General features: G+C 46.5%; 1 protein-coding gene and 1 non-coding gene across 2 annotated transcripts in view; both read left to right on the top strand.

The window, feature by feature from the left end:
- Nucleotides 1-19,026, top strand: part of BFSP2 (beaded filament structural protein 2) — a 65,845-nt gene that overhangs the window by 27,458 nt on the left and 19,361 nt on the right. The window contains exons 2-4 of the mRNA XM_065876857.1: nt 12,047-12,129; nt 15,471-15,627; nt 16,603-16,764. Coding sequence (XP_065732929.1) covers nt 12,047-12,129; nt 15,471-15,627; nt 16,603-16,764 — 402 coding nt within the window. The remainder of the gene's footprint in view (nt 1-12,046; nt 12,130-15,470; nt 15,628-16,602; nt 16,765-19,026) is intronic.
- Nucleotides 38-110, top strand: TRNAE-CUC (transfer RNA glutamic acid (anticodon CUC)). Its single transcript has one exon. It is a non-coding gene; the product is annotated as a tRNA-Glu (tRNA).

The following is a 19,026-nucleotide window of genomic DNA, read 5'->3' on the forward strand; positions in this document are numbered from 1 at the left end:
TCCTCCCTGGCCCACTATAGAAAGAGTTTCTGGGAATTCCTTGGTGGTCCAGTGGTTAGGACTCTGCACTCTCACTGCGGAGGGCCCGGGTTCAATCCCTGGTTGGGGAACTAAGATCTCACAAGCTTCGTGACGTGACCAAAATAAAAAAAAAAAAAAGAAAGAGTTTCTTCCCCGGCTCCAGGTCAGTACCTAGGAGCAGAATGGGCTGTGCCCATCATCAGCTTTTATATGGCATTGTCAAATAGCTCTCCAAAGCGGCTGCACCAGTTTACCCTCCTGGAAACAGTGTGTGAGATCCCCACTTTCTTCACATCCTCACCTCCCAAAGGTTTGCCAGTCTGATACTTGTGAACTGGTTTCTCATCCTTATTTCACGTTTGGCTCTTTAAACACATATCACTTATTCATTCAACAAACGTCTATTAAGGGATCATTGTGTGCCTGGTACTATCAAGATAAAGCTGCCTCTTTTACAAGAGAAAACACTGAGCTACTTAGTATGAGAATCACAGCTCAAACATGGTGGTAAGGCAAGATGGTTGCGTGTGGGTATTGCAGGCATGTCCTGAACATAAACATAAAATGAACATAAAATCAAACAGCGGACATTGTTCTGCAGGCCTGAGGATGCTCAGCTGGAAAATAAAACAATTTGGCTCTCTGCCCACAGCTTCTGACAGGGGCACCTCCATCGCAATTCTTAGCAGAAAGGACCTATATTTCACACTGGCATCAGTAGAGTTGCTAAGTAATTAAACTGGTTTTCAGTCTTCTCTTTTGACCTTAGAAAATAAAACATCTGCAATTATAAGAGAAAGACTAAGTGTGAGAAGAAACTCTCCATAATTTATACAGCAAGACATACAGCTTTATTGTTTAAAGTTACCAAGATAGCCAATAAATAAAGGAAAAGGGAGGTGGAGTGTGAGTGAGCTAAATCTTCATTTGTCCGCCAGGAAGTCAATAAATAATGCCTGTGGCTGACAACTCAAACAATCAAGAAGTTTGTAGAAATATGGGGCAAGCTCTGGACAAATGAACAGCTGGGGACTAGGACATGAGGAGAGGAAAATGTGGGAAAGGGAACGCTTTTCTTTACAAGCCTTTATAAGCATCTCTTTTTAGGATTGTTTAATTTTTTAAACCAATGTATGTATTGCTTTGATAATTTTTAAATTGAAATACAAGAAGTACAAAAGAGAGCATCTGAAATAATGACAGATGAAGTGATATGTATGTAATAACCTCAGAGATAGGAGTAGAGGTCAGTGGGAATAGAGATTTTTTTTTAAATTAGCTGTGAGATTGTCATTGTTGAAGTAAGGAGGTGAGTCTCTCTCTACCTTTATATGTAGTTTGATGGAGTTGAAATTTCCCACAATAAAAAGTTTTTTTGAAAAAAGAAAAAAAGAGCAATGAGCTGTGTCAGACTGATACAGATTAAAATCAGCTGGGCCACTTAGTTCTGGGGCAAGTTCCTGAACTCTCTGGGCCTCAGTTTCCCCATCTGTATAATGGAAATTATACAGATGCACCGATTCTGAGGGCAGAGGTGAGAGACTGTACCTGTCTCAGGGACACACATATTAGTGGTGGGGAAAGACAGAAAAATATCAGAATAAAGTCTAACATGGCAACTACAGTGATCAAGGTATACCCACACGGAATATGGGAAGTACAGAGGATGAGCAGGGCAGCCTGAGTTGGTTTTTTTTAATTTATTTTATGGAATTATAATTGATTTACAATGTTGTGTTAATTCCTGAGCTGGGTTTTGAAGGATGGGTAGGAGTTCACCTGGCAGATAAGGAAAGCATAGAGGCTGGATGGCCTAGTTAGGTCATGACACACAGAGGTAGCAACATGAGTCAAGGTCTGGAAGCTGGAGAGGCCCATGTCTGTTCAGAAAAACAGTTCAGCCTATAGCAGGGGAGAGAAAAAGAGATAAAGCCAGTGAAGAGCAGGGCCAAGTTGTGAGGGTTTATTCAAGAGCACACCCCTGAATAAATTCAAATTGCATCTTAGTAAGTTCATTCCAGTAGAAAGGGGAATGAGAAGTTGGAAAGCAGTTGCTCCAAATCTAGGAAGCAAAGAGAGACAGAGAGATAGAGATATCACAGAGGGAGACCAGCTGGCTGCCCAAACAGAGCCTCCCAGGGTCACTGTATCTTGATGTGCCTGGTGCTTAACACTCAGATTTTATTAGGGCATGTGTAGAAAATTAGGCCCTGAAGGGCCAGGTCATGACACATACACCGAGGCTTACATACTGGTGTACCGCGGCAGTTAAACTCTTTAGTGCCCAAAGCAAGCCCTCCTATATCCAGCCAAGGTAGCTGCAGGCAGGATGCTGGGTGAGCCCAGAGCCAGAACTTGTGGGAACAGGATGAGGGAGGCCTCCGCAGAAGGTGAAGCCTAGGGGACTTTGTCCTCCTCGAGACAGAGGGCAGCCTCTAGGGGCCAGGTCCTCCTGATCACCCAGCACTGTGAACACCAGCACCCACCAGCTCTGGCCTCTCACTCCACACTCCTCCGACCTCTCCTACTAAGACCTTCTTCCCTCAGCCAGAGCGCAGCGTGATGATGAGGTCAAGGGTTACATGCAGTACAACGCAGAAGTGCCCACCATCCTGAACTTGCCCGGAAGACCCGACCTTAGCCCTCAGTGTGCCTGATTCTCCCGGGACCCACAGTGGCTGTGACTGTGCTTGGGGGGAGCTGTCTGGGACATGGCACACTCTCCACTACCTGATGACACGTCCCCTAACTCCACTTGCAGATGCAACCTTAACTCACTGCGTGGGCTTCATATTTTCCATCTTCAGGTAACTATCAGGTTGAACCAGAAAAGAGATGATTGGGGCTCGAAGCAAGGCTGCATAAGGGACGGGAATGGAGTGAAGCTCATCAGTGTGGGGAATTGATATGTTCTGATTTGGGAGTGAAGGGGAGGGAGGTACCAAAGGTGATTCTCAGGTTGGAACTAGGTAGGAACCTGGGTGTCCCTGGAGGGTCTCCCCTTCCTGGTTGTCCATGAAGAAGCAGCACTATTTCTGGGCTCATTAATCCAACTGTATGTCCTGTACCAGACACTGTGCTGGGGATGAACAACAGCAGGACAGAAAGGCAGTGCCTGGCCTCAAGGAGTTTATATTCTGGCAGCAAATACAGAGATAACAACTAATAAACCAATAAACAAAAATTGGTAATAATTACAAGCTGTGCTAAGTGTTTTAAAGAAAGTGAACAAGGCAGAGAGGGACAGAGAGGAAGGAGGTCCTACCTTAGGCAGGGTGATCAGGATGAGGGAGCCACCCAAACACAGGAGAGGGGAGAGCAGTCCAGGCAGAGGAGTCCACACGTGCTTAAGCCTCAAGGCAGGAGAGAGGCCCGCGTGGTCCACAAAGACCCGGCACCAGCAGGGTGGAGCCTGTGAGCAGTGGGAAGATTGACACACATGCAGGGCCTTGAGGGCTGCTGTCAGAAGCTTGGATTTTATCTTAGACACAAGAAACACCTCAGAAGAGTTTTAAGTTAATTTAATCAGAGTGACATCATCTGATGTGAAGAGTTGAAGAAAATCACTCTGGAAGCAGGATGAAGAATGGACTCAAGCAGGAGAGGAGAGAGGATTAAGAGGATGTTGCCATGAGGTCAGAGGGCGTGATGGGGGTGTGCAGCAGGGTGACATCAGTGGAGATGTGAGAAGTAGATGGATTTGAGATACATTGGGGCAGGGTGGGGATTGACTAACCTTGGTGTTGGATTAGATGTGGGAGATGAGAGAAAGCACGATGTCAAGACTCCCTGGTTTCTGTTAGTACTGTTTACTGGCATGGAGCTGGAGGGGGGCGCAATTTGCTTTTAGAGGGCAACAATTCCATTTTGGCCACGTTAAGTTTGAGACATCTGAGCCAAGTAGAGAAGATGTCAAGGAGAGAATGGTACTCAAGCCTAGAGTAGAAAGGAAGGTTCTGAGCTAGAGATATAAATGCAGAAGTCATCCGCACATACATTTCAAGCCATGTGAATGGATCAGATAACTCAGTGATTAAAGAGAAAAAGCCCCAGGACCCAATCCTGAGAACTCTAGCATTTAGAGGTCAGACAAGGGAGACAGACTTCATGCAGGAGGAAGCCAAAAGATGGCCAACAAAGTAGGAAGAGCAGGGGATAGTGGTTCATGGAAGCCAAGAGAGGAAAGTGTGTCTCATGACGCACGTAGCGGCATGTCAGGCTGAGCACAGAGAGGCATCCGGCTGGCTGGTGACAAGCTGGCCTTCGCCATCCTGGTGAAGATGCAGTAAGAGTAGGGTATAGGGACAGATGATGATTTCTTGTTCATTTATTGCTGGAAGCAAGTCATGCTGAGCATTCATCCTAAACTTGAAAGTCAAACAAATGTGAAAAGTGTTCTCTTGCATCTGCCAGTACACCAGCTGAGTCTCATTTCCCAGGGCCCAGTCTTACCCACCTCCACCCACCTCCTCCCTCACCTGCAGCTCTGGTTGCTGGGATGCCAATATCTTAAATCCAAATAAAGCTCTAATTATACCCTTGGGCACAAATGATAACCCTTTTGAAAATGCTGCTCATCCTTGCCTTTTTGAAACAGAATGAAAGTAAAATCCCTCACCTGCCACCACCAGCTCCATTTATTTTTATAACTGCATCCGCAGTGAGAATGGCAGTAGGAAAGGGTAAAATCCTCATCATCGTAGTACCAGGGACCAGGGCTTTGCAAATGACTATGGATGGAAAAACTGAAAGAAAAATAACATGAAGCCACTAGATAGAAGTCTTCATTCAGCCAACTGTGCATCCAGAAAAAGCAGATTGGGGACAGTGCCAGACCACACATACCCAGCAGACTCCCTCAACAATCACTGAACAACTGCTCTGTCCTAAGACGAATAACAACAATAAAGATGGCTATCATTCGTGCTTACTCTGCTCCAGGCATCCAGCCAGTGCATTGCATCGGCTCATTTGTTTCTCACAACTATCCCAGGGGGCAGGGAGTGGCATTATCCACATTCTACAGATGAGGAAACTGAATCTTAGAGTCACTTATCCGGTAACTGGCCCAAATTGGTGAGGGAGGAGCTGGGGTCAAGAATAAGCTAATGTGGTCATTGCCTGCATACTGTTTACACTGCGTGGAGAGACGGGGACATGCTCCGCTGTGGGAGGAATGTGACCCAGATGCAGGATGACTCAAGGAGGGAGGTAGGGAGACAGCTAGGGCCCATGTGCAGCCAGTAGCTCTGGCTAAAAGCCTAGGGGCCATCCTCAATTCCTCTCCCTCACTCTCCCCATGACTGCTCCATCCCCACCGTTCCTCAACCGCCCTAGTCAAAGCCACCATCACCTCCCCTGGATGAGTGCAGAAACCCCCTAGCTGGGCCCTCGGCATGGCCCCCTGTGTCCCACAGGAGTCAGGGGGATCCACTTACCACACAGGTTACCCCTGTGCCTGCTCAAAACCTTCCATTGGCATCCCAGCAAATGCCACTTCCTTCCCACTCCTCCCAAGGCCTTCCCCCCAGGATCTGGTCTTTGCCTGCCTTTCTAACCACATCTCCTACCATAGCTGCTGATTCCCCAAAACCAGCGCAGAGCCTGGCACAGAGGAAATAATAATCACGTGCTGAAGACATGAAGGCAGTAATGGATGAGCGAATAAAGAAACTTGGTAGAGGAAGCCACGTTCGAGAGGAGCGTTAAAGTGGGGAAGGGTTTCTCAGGTGGCCAGGGCCAGGGAGTGTCAGGTGGTAAGACCAGGTGTTCCAGGCAGAGGCAACGGCGTGGGTCAGGACAGCAAGGAGGTCCAGGAGCAGTCTGGAGGCGGCCTGAGCAGGACCGGAGGCAGGTCTGTGCAAAGCAAAGGCTGTCAAAGTCAAGTGTGCATCGTAAGCCCCTAGAAAGCATGTTAAAACACACATCATTAGGACCCACTCCAGAGATTCTGAGTCAGACATCTGAGGCAGGGTCTGAGAATGTGCATTTCTCACAAGTTTCAGGTGGCTGATGCTGCCGGTCCAGGGACCACACTTTGAGAACCACTGGTGTAAATTCTGCTAAGGAAGCGTCCACGTGGAGGCGCAAAGGAAGACAGCTCCAGGGAAGTCAGATGAGGTGGCTGCCAGCCAAGCCCGGAGCAGCTTGTGCCTCCACAGCCAGCGGGCAGCACCCCACCCTGCACCGTCCCTCACAGAATACACCTCTGCCCCCGTGACCTCTGACTGCCATTCCCCTGCCGCTCAACCCCAGCTACTCTCATCCACAGCATTTTAGGCTTTGGAGGTGAATTTTGTTTCTGGCTCCAGCAAAATTAATGGGTCTTAATCCCTTAAAACCAGCTAATCTCACATAGCGATTCGCACTGCTGCTGCTATGACAGTGCCTCTTTTCAACAGAAGACCTGGTGTTAAGTTACGTAGCCTTGATGGTAGGAGTCCCAGCTCTGTTTGGGCAGAAGGACAGAAAGGAGATGTCATCTGCTGGTGTCCCCAGCACACCATGTGCAAGCTGCTAGCCTGCCCTCCCTTAAATATGCCCTTGAGGCACTGTACATTTGGTATTTTTATCACCTTCTCCCCTGGAAAAAAAGGTGATCAGAGAAGTGAGGTTAATTTACATCCACCTCAGCCATAAATCCAAGAGGACCAGATAGCTAATGTACATCTCTCGAAGTTTTAAACACAAGTGCCCTCTCCTCTCTTGGGCCCGACAGCAAAGTTCGCAGCTGCAGAAGCCCCCTGGGCCTTCAGAGGCGGACTGCAGATCTGCCTCAGCTCTCCTCAGCTTACAAGGCTCGGAAATGAAAGCTCAGGGACTTGGAGTGGGAGACGGTTTGGTTTGATTGGTTAGCGTCCTCACACCCAGTAGGGAAGATGCCTCTTTGTCTTTGTGATGCAGCCCAAATAGGAACCAGGAGTCCCGACTGTTCTATGTTACAGCAAAGACAGAAAACAGTCCTCCACAACAGAGTCTCTCTTGATTCTGATGTGCCTTTCAGTTTCCAAAACAGACGACAAAGATTTGCACACTTTCAAGTCACATTAACCTGGTTTGGCCTTCTGGCTCTGCCACATTCCAGCTATGCGATTTGGGCAATTATCATATGCTTTCTGAGCCTAGGCATCCTCATCCATAAAATGATATCAGCGTTAGAGGAGGGCCGTGAGCATTTAGTGAATTTATGAATATTGAGTATTGGGTGGAAGGTGGGGGACAGTCAGTGAGCTGGGATCTGTATAACAATTGGCTCTCCGTGGATGAAACGCTCTACTTTATGGTGTTCACCAATTTCCCTAGTGTAGCTACTCTCACCACAGCTGACATCAAGCTACCAGCATGAATGCAGAGTTGGGAAGAGATGCATTGTAGGACAGTGTTACACAGTGTTCCCACCTGTTGACTGAAGAAAAACACACAACTTAAAAGTTGAGAGTTAAGTTTTATTAGGGAACCTTACTGAGGACTATAGCCCCAGAGACAGCCTCCCAAATAGCTCTGAGGAACTGCTCAGAAAGGGTAAGGTAAGAGGCAGGATATATTGGAGTCTTTTGCTGGAAAACAACATATGGTTGAACATCAAAAGATTACTGCTAATCACAAGAAACTGACATCTCAAGTTAATGATTTTAGTGCTTTCCTATATAAAGGAAGATGCAGAGTCTGGGCTCATTGAAATTATTTCTTCAATATGCATCTTAACTCTCTGGGGCCAGTATCCAAAGCACAGAAGACTTTCTGTTTTTCTCCACCCCGAGTTCTCTGGGTGCACCATGGCCTGGTCCTTCTGGAATGGTGGGCAACATTCTTTGTTTACTGGAATGGCAAGCAATGTTCCCTGTCCACAATCATTACAGATACAATAGAAGCAAATAACCTCAAAAGCAGAGATGACCGTCAAACATAGTAAAACAATTAGGAAGTGATGAGTAGTCATTACCTTTGTATTTTGAGTATTTGTTACCTTTGTTTTTAGTATAATTTATGTAATTGTAAGTTCACATAATTAAAATTTTCTTGGTGGCTGTGTTTAACAACCGGCTCACGAAAACTCCTGAAATATTTATTTAACAGTCTGTCCTGGCAAGCAGGTACAAGCCAGTACAAGCCAGCTCCAGCATGTGGGTGGGCCACACCTGTAGGCAGTAAATCCAACTTCTCTCCCTCTTCCTTTCCTGTCCTCAGTCCCGGGTAAGGTTTCATGGTTTTCCCAGGTATTGAGACAAAGATGGTCCCTGTCCAGTGCAGGCACCACACTTACTTTTGGCCTTGGCCACCATCCCAGTCCTCTGCCTGTGCTAAACCTCAGCCAGTGTCCCAGCCCTGGACCCGCTGCCTGGCCCTTTCCCGGCTGGGGGTGCTGAGCCACCCCTGACACCCAGAGAACGTGGCCTCTGTTGGGCTGAGGGGCTGCAGGAGGACAGAGGAAGGCTCTCTACGCTCAGCAATGGCCTGGAGGTCTATTTTAGGATCCAGTCTGTGGAGATGGGGAAGCACGGCCAGCAAACTGTGCTTTGGCAAGTCAGGGCCTATAATTAGCCTCCACTTGAGGGTCGAATAAACCCTTGGTTGTTACTAAACAACAGCGAAAGCAGGAACCTCCAGCTTCCCTGAGCCCAGAGCTGCCCAGCCTCCTTGGACAGACATTGGACAGAACCTCCCCATCTCCTGGGCAGCGTCCAAAGTGTCCCAGGCAGCATCCTGTCCTCAACCCCAAGTAAGGAGAAGCAAGTACAGAGCCCTGGCCTCGCCTCCCATCAGCCTGTATCTCCTACTGACTCCTGCACCGTTGCTCCCAGCAGCCTCTTACTTATGAAAAGTCTGTAGTCCGCTGGGCAGATGTCACCGATTCACACACAGGGGACAGTTGCTGCTGGGCGGAGCAAATCCCAAGTCAAAAGGCAGCACATGCAAGCGCTAGTGTGTTTGTTCTGGACAGTGGGACATAGGTGACTGCATCCCCAGGCATCTTTCTGCTTTTCCAGAATTGTGTGCCTCTGAATATGGTACACGTATATCCCCCGACGCCCCAGGGCTGGGTTTTGTTTTCTACTTTTTCTGTCCACCCGCTGCATGTTTTCAAAGCAGAAACAAAACAGAGCTGTACCCACGTGAAGAGTTTAAGCCTCAAGCTCCCTCACTTGCATGTCCCCCTTTGTATTAGTAATTTTTTATTCTTTTTCTTAAAGGCAGTCTCCCAACTTGTACAAGCTCCAAGCCCACATCTGCCTGCATCTGGCCCTGCATGGCCACCTACTCTAGAGCACTTTGGAAGCCATCATGTCTGCAGCTGGGGTTTATGAGCCCATGGTCTGGACACCTGCTATGACTCAAGGTCCCGTGCTAGGGTGGAATATTTGCCATGGGCACCACTGTAAGAAAATGAGCAGGGTAATTGCCCTGGGCTGCAAATTCATCATCTGCAAAATGGCATCACGGAGCATCCAAAGACAAGGAAAGGGGCTCCTAAATGTGGGTGCAGCAGCGTGTGAAGGAGGACGAATAGAGGGCTGGGTCAGAGCAGCCAAAGCCAGTCCTCAGAGGCCTCACATAGCCAGAGCCGTTGAATGAACTATATTCAACGATATTAACTCTATGTTCTTATTTTCTGTATTCTTTTTTTTTTTTGGCTGTGTTGGGTCTTCGTTTCTGTGTGAGGACTTTCTCTAGTTGCGGCGAGCGGGGGCCACTCTTCATCGCGGTGCGCGGGCCTCTCACTGTTGTGGCCACTCTTGTCGCGGAGCACAGGCTCCAGACGCGCAGGCTCAGTAGTTGTGGCTCACGGGCTCAGTTGCTCCACGCCATGTGGGATCCTCCCAGACCAGGGCTCGAACCCGTGTCCCCTGCATTGGTTGGCAGATTCTCAACCACTGTGCCACCAGGGAAGCCCCATTTTCTGTATTCTTGATGCTGTGGCAGCTGGGACCTCATTGACAGGGAGAGACTGCCCCATTGCAAGGCTAGTGAATCCTAGAGATAGGAACCACTTACCTGTGAGAGTGCCTTTGAGATGCAAACCAACCCATCCTGAGTCAATACCCCAACCTGCCTCCCCTTGCTGTGGCTCACACTCCAAGAGGCAATATTCCTCTGCTCTGACCACCCAGGACTGGGTACCAGACAACAAGGGACCACCCCTATAGCCCAGAGACCATTGAAATTATTCAAACCAGCCAATCCCAGCTGCTTACACTCCTGTGCCCATTCCTTCCCATGAAAACCACAATAAAGCCTTTTGCCCATGCTTTCCCCTCGCCCCTTCTGCTTCCTGACCAACCCTGGTTCTTCTCTGTGTTGGCCTACATGGTATGGCTGCCCCCTCCTCTTGGGAACTGTGAGTAACAAATGATCTTTGCAATGTCCGTTGTCTCCTGATCTGTTGGCCTCTCCATACCAGAATAAAAACAAAATCCCGGGTACATCTTAAAACACCCTTCTTGGGGGCTTCCAGAAAATGATCTCCAGACCTGGGACAGGGGAAGACTGGGAATGGCTCACCCATGGTCACAATTCATTCATGCAGGCATTCACTCAACAGGTGTTGATGGAATGTCCACCACAACCAGAGCTTGGAGACACAGCAATGAACAAGGAGTTGACCCTGGGAAGGGCCACTTCAGCACAGTGGGATGAGGGCTTTTCTGGGGAAACCAAGGGAGCACAGGCGTGGACCAAGTCCCAGATCTGGGTGGAAGGGATGGAGCTCCCCTGTTCCAGTAGGGTCATCCTGTGTTGTTTGTCCACTTCATTGAATTTCCCACCAGCAACCTCATCTTCTCTCTGCTGCAGCCCTGCCCTGACGCACACTGGGGAGCAGGCAACTGGGGTCTCCCCCTCCCTGGTCTTTCTCATCTTACTCCGGTCTCTGACCTCTGGTGCCAGAAGTCCTCCACCAAGTCAGCAAAGAACTTCCAACTCATTTACTTTCAAGAGCAAAGGACTGATAAGAGCTTAAAACAGTGATATGCAACCGTTTTTTTTTTTCAGTTTTATGTATTTTTATTAAACATAATTTACATATAGTAAAATACAAAAATCTTAATGGTACAGCTTAACAAATTGTTACCTATTATACATCAATGTAATCACCAGATCCAGGTATGGAACATCTTTATCACTCCAGAAAGTTTCCTCAGATTTGCATCCTTATTTTAAAGTAACAGTAACATCCCAAGCTGCAGATTATCCAAAAGCCAATATGTAAAAAATATATTTAGTTTAAAAAGAAGTTTCTCAGGTTAAGAAGATGACTATCCTCCCAATCCCCACCTGTGGGGAACCCTGAGGGGTGCTGAGGGCCAAATTTGAAAAATCATTCTTCCCCATGAAACCCCCGAACTGTATGTACAATATTTATGTACACACATAAGCTGTATGTACAATGTTTATGTTCACATGTATGTTCTGAGGGTGGACAGAATTCTAGAGCTGAGCTGTCCAGTTCTGGAGCCACCTGTGGCCACCTATGGCTATTTAAATGTAAATTAGTTAAGATTAAATAAAAGTAAATGTTCAGTTCTTCAGTTGCCTTTGCTACATTTTGAGTGTTCAGTAGCCACGTGTGGCCACTGTGCTGGACCACACAGTGCAGATCAGTTCCATCATTACCGAAAGTTCTATTGGGTAGCAGTGGGCCAGAGATTTCATCAGCTTCCCAAAGGCATCCATGACCAGAAAATGTTAAGAGACACTAAGTCAAGCCAGTGAAACTTCATTTAAGGAGCCAGAAATTTCACTGGAGAGCCGAAAGCTCATCATTGTGACAAAGGCCACAGACAAGTCTGCCCTGAGCAATCTTTTTGCTCCAAAAATCCAACCCTAAAAGCTCTTAGAAGACACCAAGATTTTATGCTTTCGTGTCTATCTCTCCCCCTCTTTCTTAGAGAGGGACACTTGAATTCTAAAAATATTTGCCATGAGAAAGTGCTCTCAGCGTCCCAGAGCCTCTGTGCCCAGCGCGAGGCACCATTTGAAGTAGGAAGACGTCGCAGTGACCTTGTCCTTTGGTGTGTGGTCGTTCCAGGTGGGCGAGGCAGTCCTGGAAAACGCACGGCTCATGCTGCAGACGGAGAATATCCAGGCGGGCGCGGACGACTTTAAGGAGAGGTAACACTCCACAGCCGAGGGGACAGTCCCTCCGTGCCCCAGACTGCTGGGCCACTCGGGTAATGCGGCCCCAGAGTCTGCAGCATGCACCCTAGCCTCATGGAAGGCTGGGGGGTGGGTCCCGGCCTCTGTATTTTTAACATTCACCAGGCTTTCCTGATGCCCATCCAGCCTTGAGAACCACCTCTTTGGAGTCTAATAGTGTTTCCTATAATGTGGCTGATGAAGATCGTTTTAAGCAGTATAAAGATAAACGTTTTAATTTTAATAGTTATGTATTTACTTATTTATAAATTTATCTATTTATTTATTTATTTTTGGATGCACTGGGTCTTTGTTGCTGCACACAGGCTTTCTCTAGTTGTGGCGAGCAGGGACTACTCTTTGTTGCAGTGCACGGGCTTCTCATTGTGGTGGCTTCTCTTGTTCCGGAGCACAGGCTCGTGGCGCACGGACTTCAGTAGTTGTGGCACAAGGGCTCAGTAGCTGTGGTGCACAGGCTTAGTTGCTCTGCAGCATGTGGGATCTTCCCAGACGGGGAATCGAACCCATGTTCCCTACATCGTCAGGCAGATTCTTAACCACTGTGCCACCAGGGAAGTCCCAGTCATATATATTGTTTTTTCTTTTTTTTTTTGCGGTACACGGGCCTCTCACTGTTGTGGCCTCTCCCATTGCAGAGCACAGGCTCCGGACCCGCAGGCTCAGCAGCCATGGCTCACGGGCCCAGCCGCTCCGCGGCATGTGGGATCTTCCTGGACCGGGGCACGAACCCGTGTCCCCTGCATCGGCAGGCAGACTCAACCACTACGCCACCAGGGAAGGCCCATATATTTATTTTTATAGTTACCTTCTGTTTATGGCCCATGAAACTGTTTTTCCACTACAGTACTACCATTTATAGTGGCAATTTAAAATTTATTTAATATAAAGAGCTTTTAAAGTTTATTGATTTAAGATTTACTCTTTCAGTACATGAATTTAAGGAACAACATAAAGTAAATAATGATACAGAAGATACACATTTAGTGAAAAATCGTGTAGGTGAGTGGGGTTTGCAAAACACTGGCCTAATGGAAAAGCAAAATGAAGATGCCCCTTTTATGGATCAAAATAGGACAAAATAGGACTCCAGAGGCACGTGGGGGATTCTTCCAGCTTGGGTCAAAAGAGACTAATCCCCGTCATATGAGTGGGTTTCCATGTCAGGTGGAAGGGTAGGACTTGTTTCCAAAAGAACTAAATGTTAATAAGAACGCAATCCTTCAAAAAGTATAAATTTGGGTAGAAAATCTAATTCCACATATAGAGCACAGAAAAACGCTTCTGAAACAAGCCCCCAAGTGCTGATTCAAATGTACAGGTCCAACTCTGAGGGAAGTCTCTGGTGGTATGCCACAGGACTCTGTCCTCAGTCCCTTCATTTACTATTTTTAACTGCAAGGTGCTTGAAAGCAGGCGTGGCAAAATGGCAGTTGATACAAAGCCAGTTGGGGTGGTGAAGAGTAGAATGACAGAATCACGATTCTGATCCCAATACATTGGAACAATGGACCGATGACATTGAAAGAGGATGAATATAAACTCCTATTCCTGGGTTCAAATACCAGTTGCACCCAGGAGGACAGAGAAATTGGGCTGAAAGTAGCTTTTGTGAAAAATGTTCAGGACGTCTACTTGGCAGGAGACTCAATATTAGTTAGCAGCAAATACAGCTAATCAAAATGAAATGAACGAACATACAAACAAAACCCACAATACAAATCTTAGGATCCGTGATGAATAGAACTAAAGGGTTTAAACAAAGGAGCAGACAGTCCCACAAGACCCTGAAGTAATCAGGTAGCATCTGGAGTTTTGCATTTCATTCTCTGTATCACATTTTAAGAAGGACACAGACCAATTGGAGCATTTCAAGTCATTCCAAAAATATATCTTAAACCTGCTGCTGCAAAAACAAAAATGAAAGGGTCATAGTCCCTGCCCTCGATAATGACGAATATGAAAACCCATTTGCATGAAAAATGGAGGAAGGAAGTAGGAATGCTTAACCTGAGGACAAAAAGTCTTGGAGGGGTGTAGTGGATGGAGATGGGGGACAAGAGAGTGACATAAGAGAGTGTCTCCAAATATTTGTAGGACTGCCAGTGGAAGGATTAGACTAACTTTGGGTGTTCCAGTGGGTGGAACTCAGACTCTTTCAGGAATAGAGACTAAAGCTCTTGAAGGAAGCAATCTGCAATAGTTACAGCTGTCTAAAAATGGTATGATGGCCTTGGGAGATGATGAGGTCCCCGTTGCTGGAAGTATTGAAGCAGAGCCTGCATGATCACCTATCAAAAATGCCATCAGGGATTGTCATCAGGCAGGAGTTTGGATAGTTGAACAAGAAATTCCTTTAAAATTCTAAGACCTTGAGAGGCTTTCTGAAACGAGAGGTGTGAGATTTCTCCCTTCTGTGGATGGATGAAGGTAAGGTGTGAAATTTGGCTGAGTGGAAGGCCATGGAAGAAAGGAGTGCCACTGGGAGAAACTGCCAAAGATGTTGGGTAGCTGTTAGAAAAAAGGCCCTGTGCAAACCAGAGATTGAAACAACGCAGAGGGGGCAGTTTCAGACTTGTGTCTGCGTGTATTATGTGTGCCTGTGTGTTTTTGCATATTTCGTATGCAAATCCAGGTTTCTGGTTTCTCAAGAGAAGGGAATACCCCTTCCCACGCTGCAGTGATGGGGAGGGCTGGGCAGCAGCACCGTTTTAGGTGAAGCATGTGCTGTCCTACGCGTGTCAATTCCCACCTCTATGCTGTTGCCCAGACCTGACCCTCATCCCTCATCTACATTCCCCACTTGGTCCCTGAAGGCATTTGGGTTTGCAGCCACGGTCCTGAAATTTTACCTGGGCTTTGGGGGAGAGGAACCATGCACGTTCTTCATTTGGGGGTCACCAGCACACAGCCTGGGACTTAGCAGATTCTAAGTAATGTTCGTTAAAGGATCCCCAGGTGAAAAGGATGACAGATCAGCATAATGATGACAACACTGGTCCCCTTACCTGGATCTGGCCTCTTGGAGAAGCTTTCCCTAGAGCTCTGTGCTTCCAGTGCCCCATGAGGATGGCACCTAATTAATCCCTGTGCCCTGTTATCAGAAGTTGGCTGCAATCGCTTTCATTTTAATAAATCAACAGGCAGCAATTCCATTAACAGTGTCCGCAAACCCATTGGAACAGTGACTTTTAACATTCATTGCTTAAGTGAATAATTGGTTTGTTGGTCACATTTATAATTTGATTATTTTTCTTTGGGGTCACCCAGCTCTGCTGATTGAGTTCCTTTACCTACAGATATGAAAATGAGCAGCCGTTTCGAAAGGCGGCGGAAGAGGAAATTAACTCTCTGTATAAAGTCATTGATGAAGCGAATTCGACAAAAAAGGATCTGGAGAGTCAAATAGAAAGCCTGAAAGAAGAACTTGGCTTTCTGTCAAGGAGCTATGAAGAGGTAGGTGGGGGCCCTCACCTGTCGGGCTGAGCTTCACAACACAGGTGACGCTCCGCGTCACTTGCCCAGGGCTGCAGGCAAAATGCCAGTAAAATATTTCCAACTTCTTGTAATGGGTGAGGTTACCCTGAGTTTCAAACTCAAATGGCTTCAGGGACCAGGCCGGTACATAAATGGGGAGGCAGCAGGTCCAAGCAGTAGTGAGTGATGGAACGTGTGTTGAATTGGAGGGAGCATCCCCTAAGCTTTCTAGTTCAGACTTTTTTTCAACACTGTACTGGACAAACAAAATAGCTCCGAGAGTAGACCCAGGCTGTGGTTTAGTCACACTCAATGAAATTAGGTCAGATCATTGAGTGACAGGACTGAAGGGGACCGCCTGTGGTGATGTTGTCCAGTGTCCTGCAGACCTGCAGTGATTCTAAACAACCTCACACCAGTCAAGATCCAAACAGTGCTTGCAGTTGGAAAAAGTCAAAACCCATTTAACCATGTTCACATTGGGAAGTTCCTTCTTTTGTCCAACTGTAAGCTAACCAGGAATCAATAAGCCAACTTCCTCCTGTTCTCAGCTCCATAGTTTCTCACCACTCTCCCAAGGTAACGCTTTAAAAACTCCGCAGTTATCTTTAAATCTCTTTCCGCCTCCTCTGACTTTATGAAATTCATAAATTTCATCTTGCTGTTATTGCTTACTCTGTGTTGTTATTTTGCTATTTATTTATTTTGATCTTTGCTTTGGGTGGGCATGGGTTTGTGAAGAGTAGCCTAGAAATGCATCCTGAGGAAAAGAGAATATAGCGCCCATGCTGGGAAGAGGACCAGGGACTTTGCCTGTCTTTGTGAAGCCCCATGTTTGGCAGCAGCAAAATGAGAAGCAAAGTATTGCCCACAGAGATGGGCTTCGGCTGGCTAGAATTCTGTGTCTTTTCTTTCTCCTCTGGAACTCACTGAGGTATATGTTGTCATTTTCAGGATGTGAAAATGCTATACAAACAGCTGGCAGGGTCTGAGCTGGAACAATTGGATGTTCCCATTGGCACTGGGCTGGATGACATCCTTGAAACAATCAGAATTCACTGGGAGAGAGATGTCGAAAAGAAGTGGGCGGAAGCGGGAGCTTTGCTCCAAGCTAAGGTAAGAGGCAGGACCAGCATCCTCACTCTGCCCTGTGCAGAAGGAGGCCAAGCAAAGATGAGTAGCAGCCAACATGCAAAAGAAGAAAAGCAACAATTTCAATCTCGTTAGACAGAAAAGAAATGCAATTTAAAACAAAGCTTTTTGTTTACCTGTCTAAATGCAGAAAAAATTTAAAATGGTTATACTCAGTGCTGGCAAGCATGTGGAAATGTGGGTGCTCTCCTGAGTTGTTGGGGAGCACAAACCCATGTGACATCTTTGAGGAAGGGATTTGATGACATGTACCAAGAATCATAAAATGCTCCTGCCTACCACTTGAATAATCTAGACCCCATCCTAAAGATATAACTGAAAATACAGATGAAGTGTACATCCAGATATACCCACTGAAGCCTTCATTATTATAAGGTGAAAAAATTGGGAATAAAACTGGATAAATATTTAATAACAGGAGAAAGACTAAACCACAGCCTAACCATGCAATAAAATATCAGGCAGTTATTAGAAATGATATTTATGAAGCATTTATAGCAATATGGGAACTGCTAAGGCAATAAGGTAAAATGGGGAGAAAAAAGAGAGTAAGATTGGTATGCACCAGGGGTCAGCAAACTTGTTCTGTAAAGGACAAGATAGTAAATATTGAGGCTTCCTGGGCAAGATGGTCTCTGTTGCAATACTCAGCTCTGCCACTGTGGTGTGAAAGCTGCTGTGGACAGAAGGTAACCAGTGAGCATGGCTGTGTTCCAATAAAACTTTATTTACAGAAACAGGAGGTGGGCTGGATTTGACCTTCGGGCTGCAGTTGCCAACCCCTGCTATACACAGTAGGTAAAGCCTTCAAACAAAGAAACTAGGCATCAAGAAAAGGTCAGAACACGGTTTCTTGTACTTCAATTATACCTTAATAAAGCTGTGAAGAAAAGGTCTCCCTTAAAAAAAACATCAGAAAGAAAACTCTAAACTGTAAAAGTATTAGCATTAGCAGTGGTTATCTTTAAGTGTGGGACCCATTTCATGTTGTGATGTTTTTTCTTTCTTGTTTCCGAATTTTTCTTGTTTTTTTTAAAGTAGTATGAATTATATTCATGGAGGGAAAGCATGTTTTATTAAACCTCATAAATAAGAAAGGAATTAACCAGAAAATAGAATGCACAGGGTTTGTTCTTCCCTTCCCCTTCTCCCACCCATTCATGATTCTGGAATTCTGAGGCAGAGGATTGAAAGAGCAGAAGAGGAAGGAAAGCATGAAGGAAGTAGGAAAAATAAAGTAGAATTTGAAAGAAGGCAAGAGGGCTGCTCCTGATTTCTCGGTGACCACTGAGTGGGTCTCAATCCTGACTGCACAACAAAATTATTTCGGTGCACTTTCAAAGACACCCAGGCCCAAGACCAATTAAATCAGAAGGAGGAGAGGGACTTCATGGTTTTTAAGCTCACTGATGATTCTAACACACAGTAAAGTTTGGGAACCACAAGAGTTGATAAAAACTCCCAAAAGAAAACCGGGAGGACCTTTTCTGCTCTTTCTTCTCCCAGCCCTCCTCAACCCCTGCCCCCCAAGTATCAACAGGAAACTTCCCCGCAGGGTCTTCACAAGTCTGGATCCCCCAATGTTCTCCAGCCCAGAAAACATCTTCCACTCCCCAATTCTCCACCCCTTACCCCTTTTCCAAAGCTCTTCTTTCTAACCTTCAAATCCTTGGGCCAGGTCACTACAAACAATTTCCACGGTAAATAGTGCCTAGTCCCTCCACGAAATACAGCCCCCATAACCAGTGAGAGGCAAAACCACACAAAGAGAAAGTGAAACCAAAGCAGATATATGGTTTGGGTCCATGGCTTCTTAGGGGACTCATGAATATTTATAATTAATGACCCTAGAGACCATCAGTCCCACTCCCTCATTTTAGAGGTGAGGAAACTGAGACCCAGAGAGGGCAGTTGATGTCCTGAAGTCGCACAGCTGGTTGGAACACCACAGTTCAGCTCTCCTGGCTCTTGATCCAGGGATTTTTTTTTCTCTGCATTAGGCTGTTGGCTCTGCCTCCAAAGCTAAATCACAGTGGACCAGGAATTTGCAGACTTGTTTCTGTCCCAACCCTCCTGGGGTCTACACCACACCATAGTGATTATCTCTTTGGGAAAGGGTGGAGGAGTATGGTAATTAACAGAAATTAATCCTGCATGGTGTGAAAAAGAAAAAAAAAACATTATTATTCATCCCTCACCCTCTTGAGAATCATCACCAGCCCAACA

Source organism: Phocoena phocoena, chromosome 4 (assembly GCF_963924675.1).
Source record: "Phocoena phocoena chromosome 4, mPhoPho1.1, whole genome shotgun sequence".
Classification (NCBI taxonomy): Eukaryota; Metazoa; Chordata; class Mammalia; order Artiodactyla; family Phocoenidae; genus Phocoena; species Phocoena phocoena.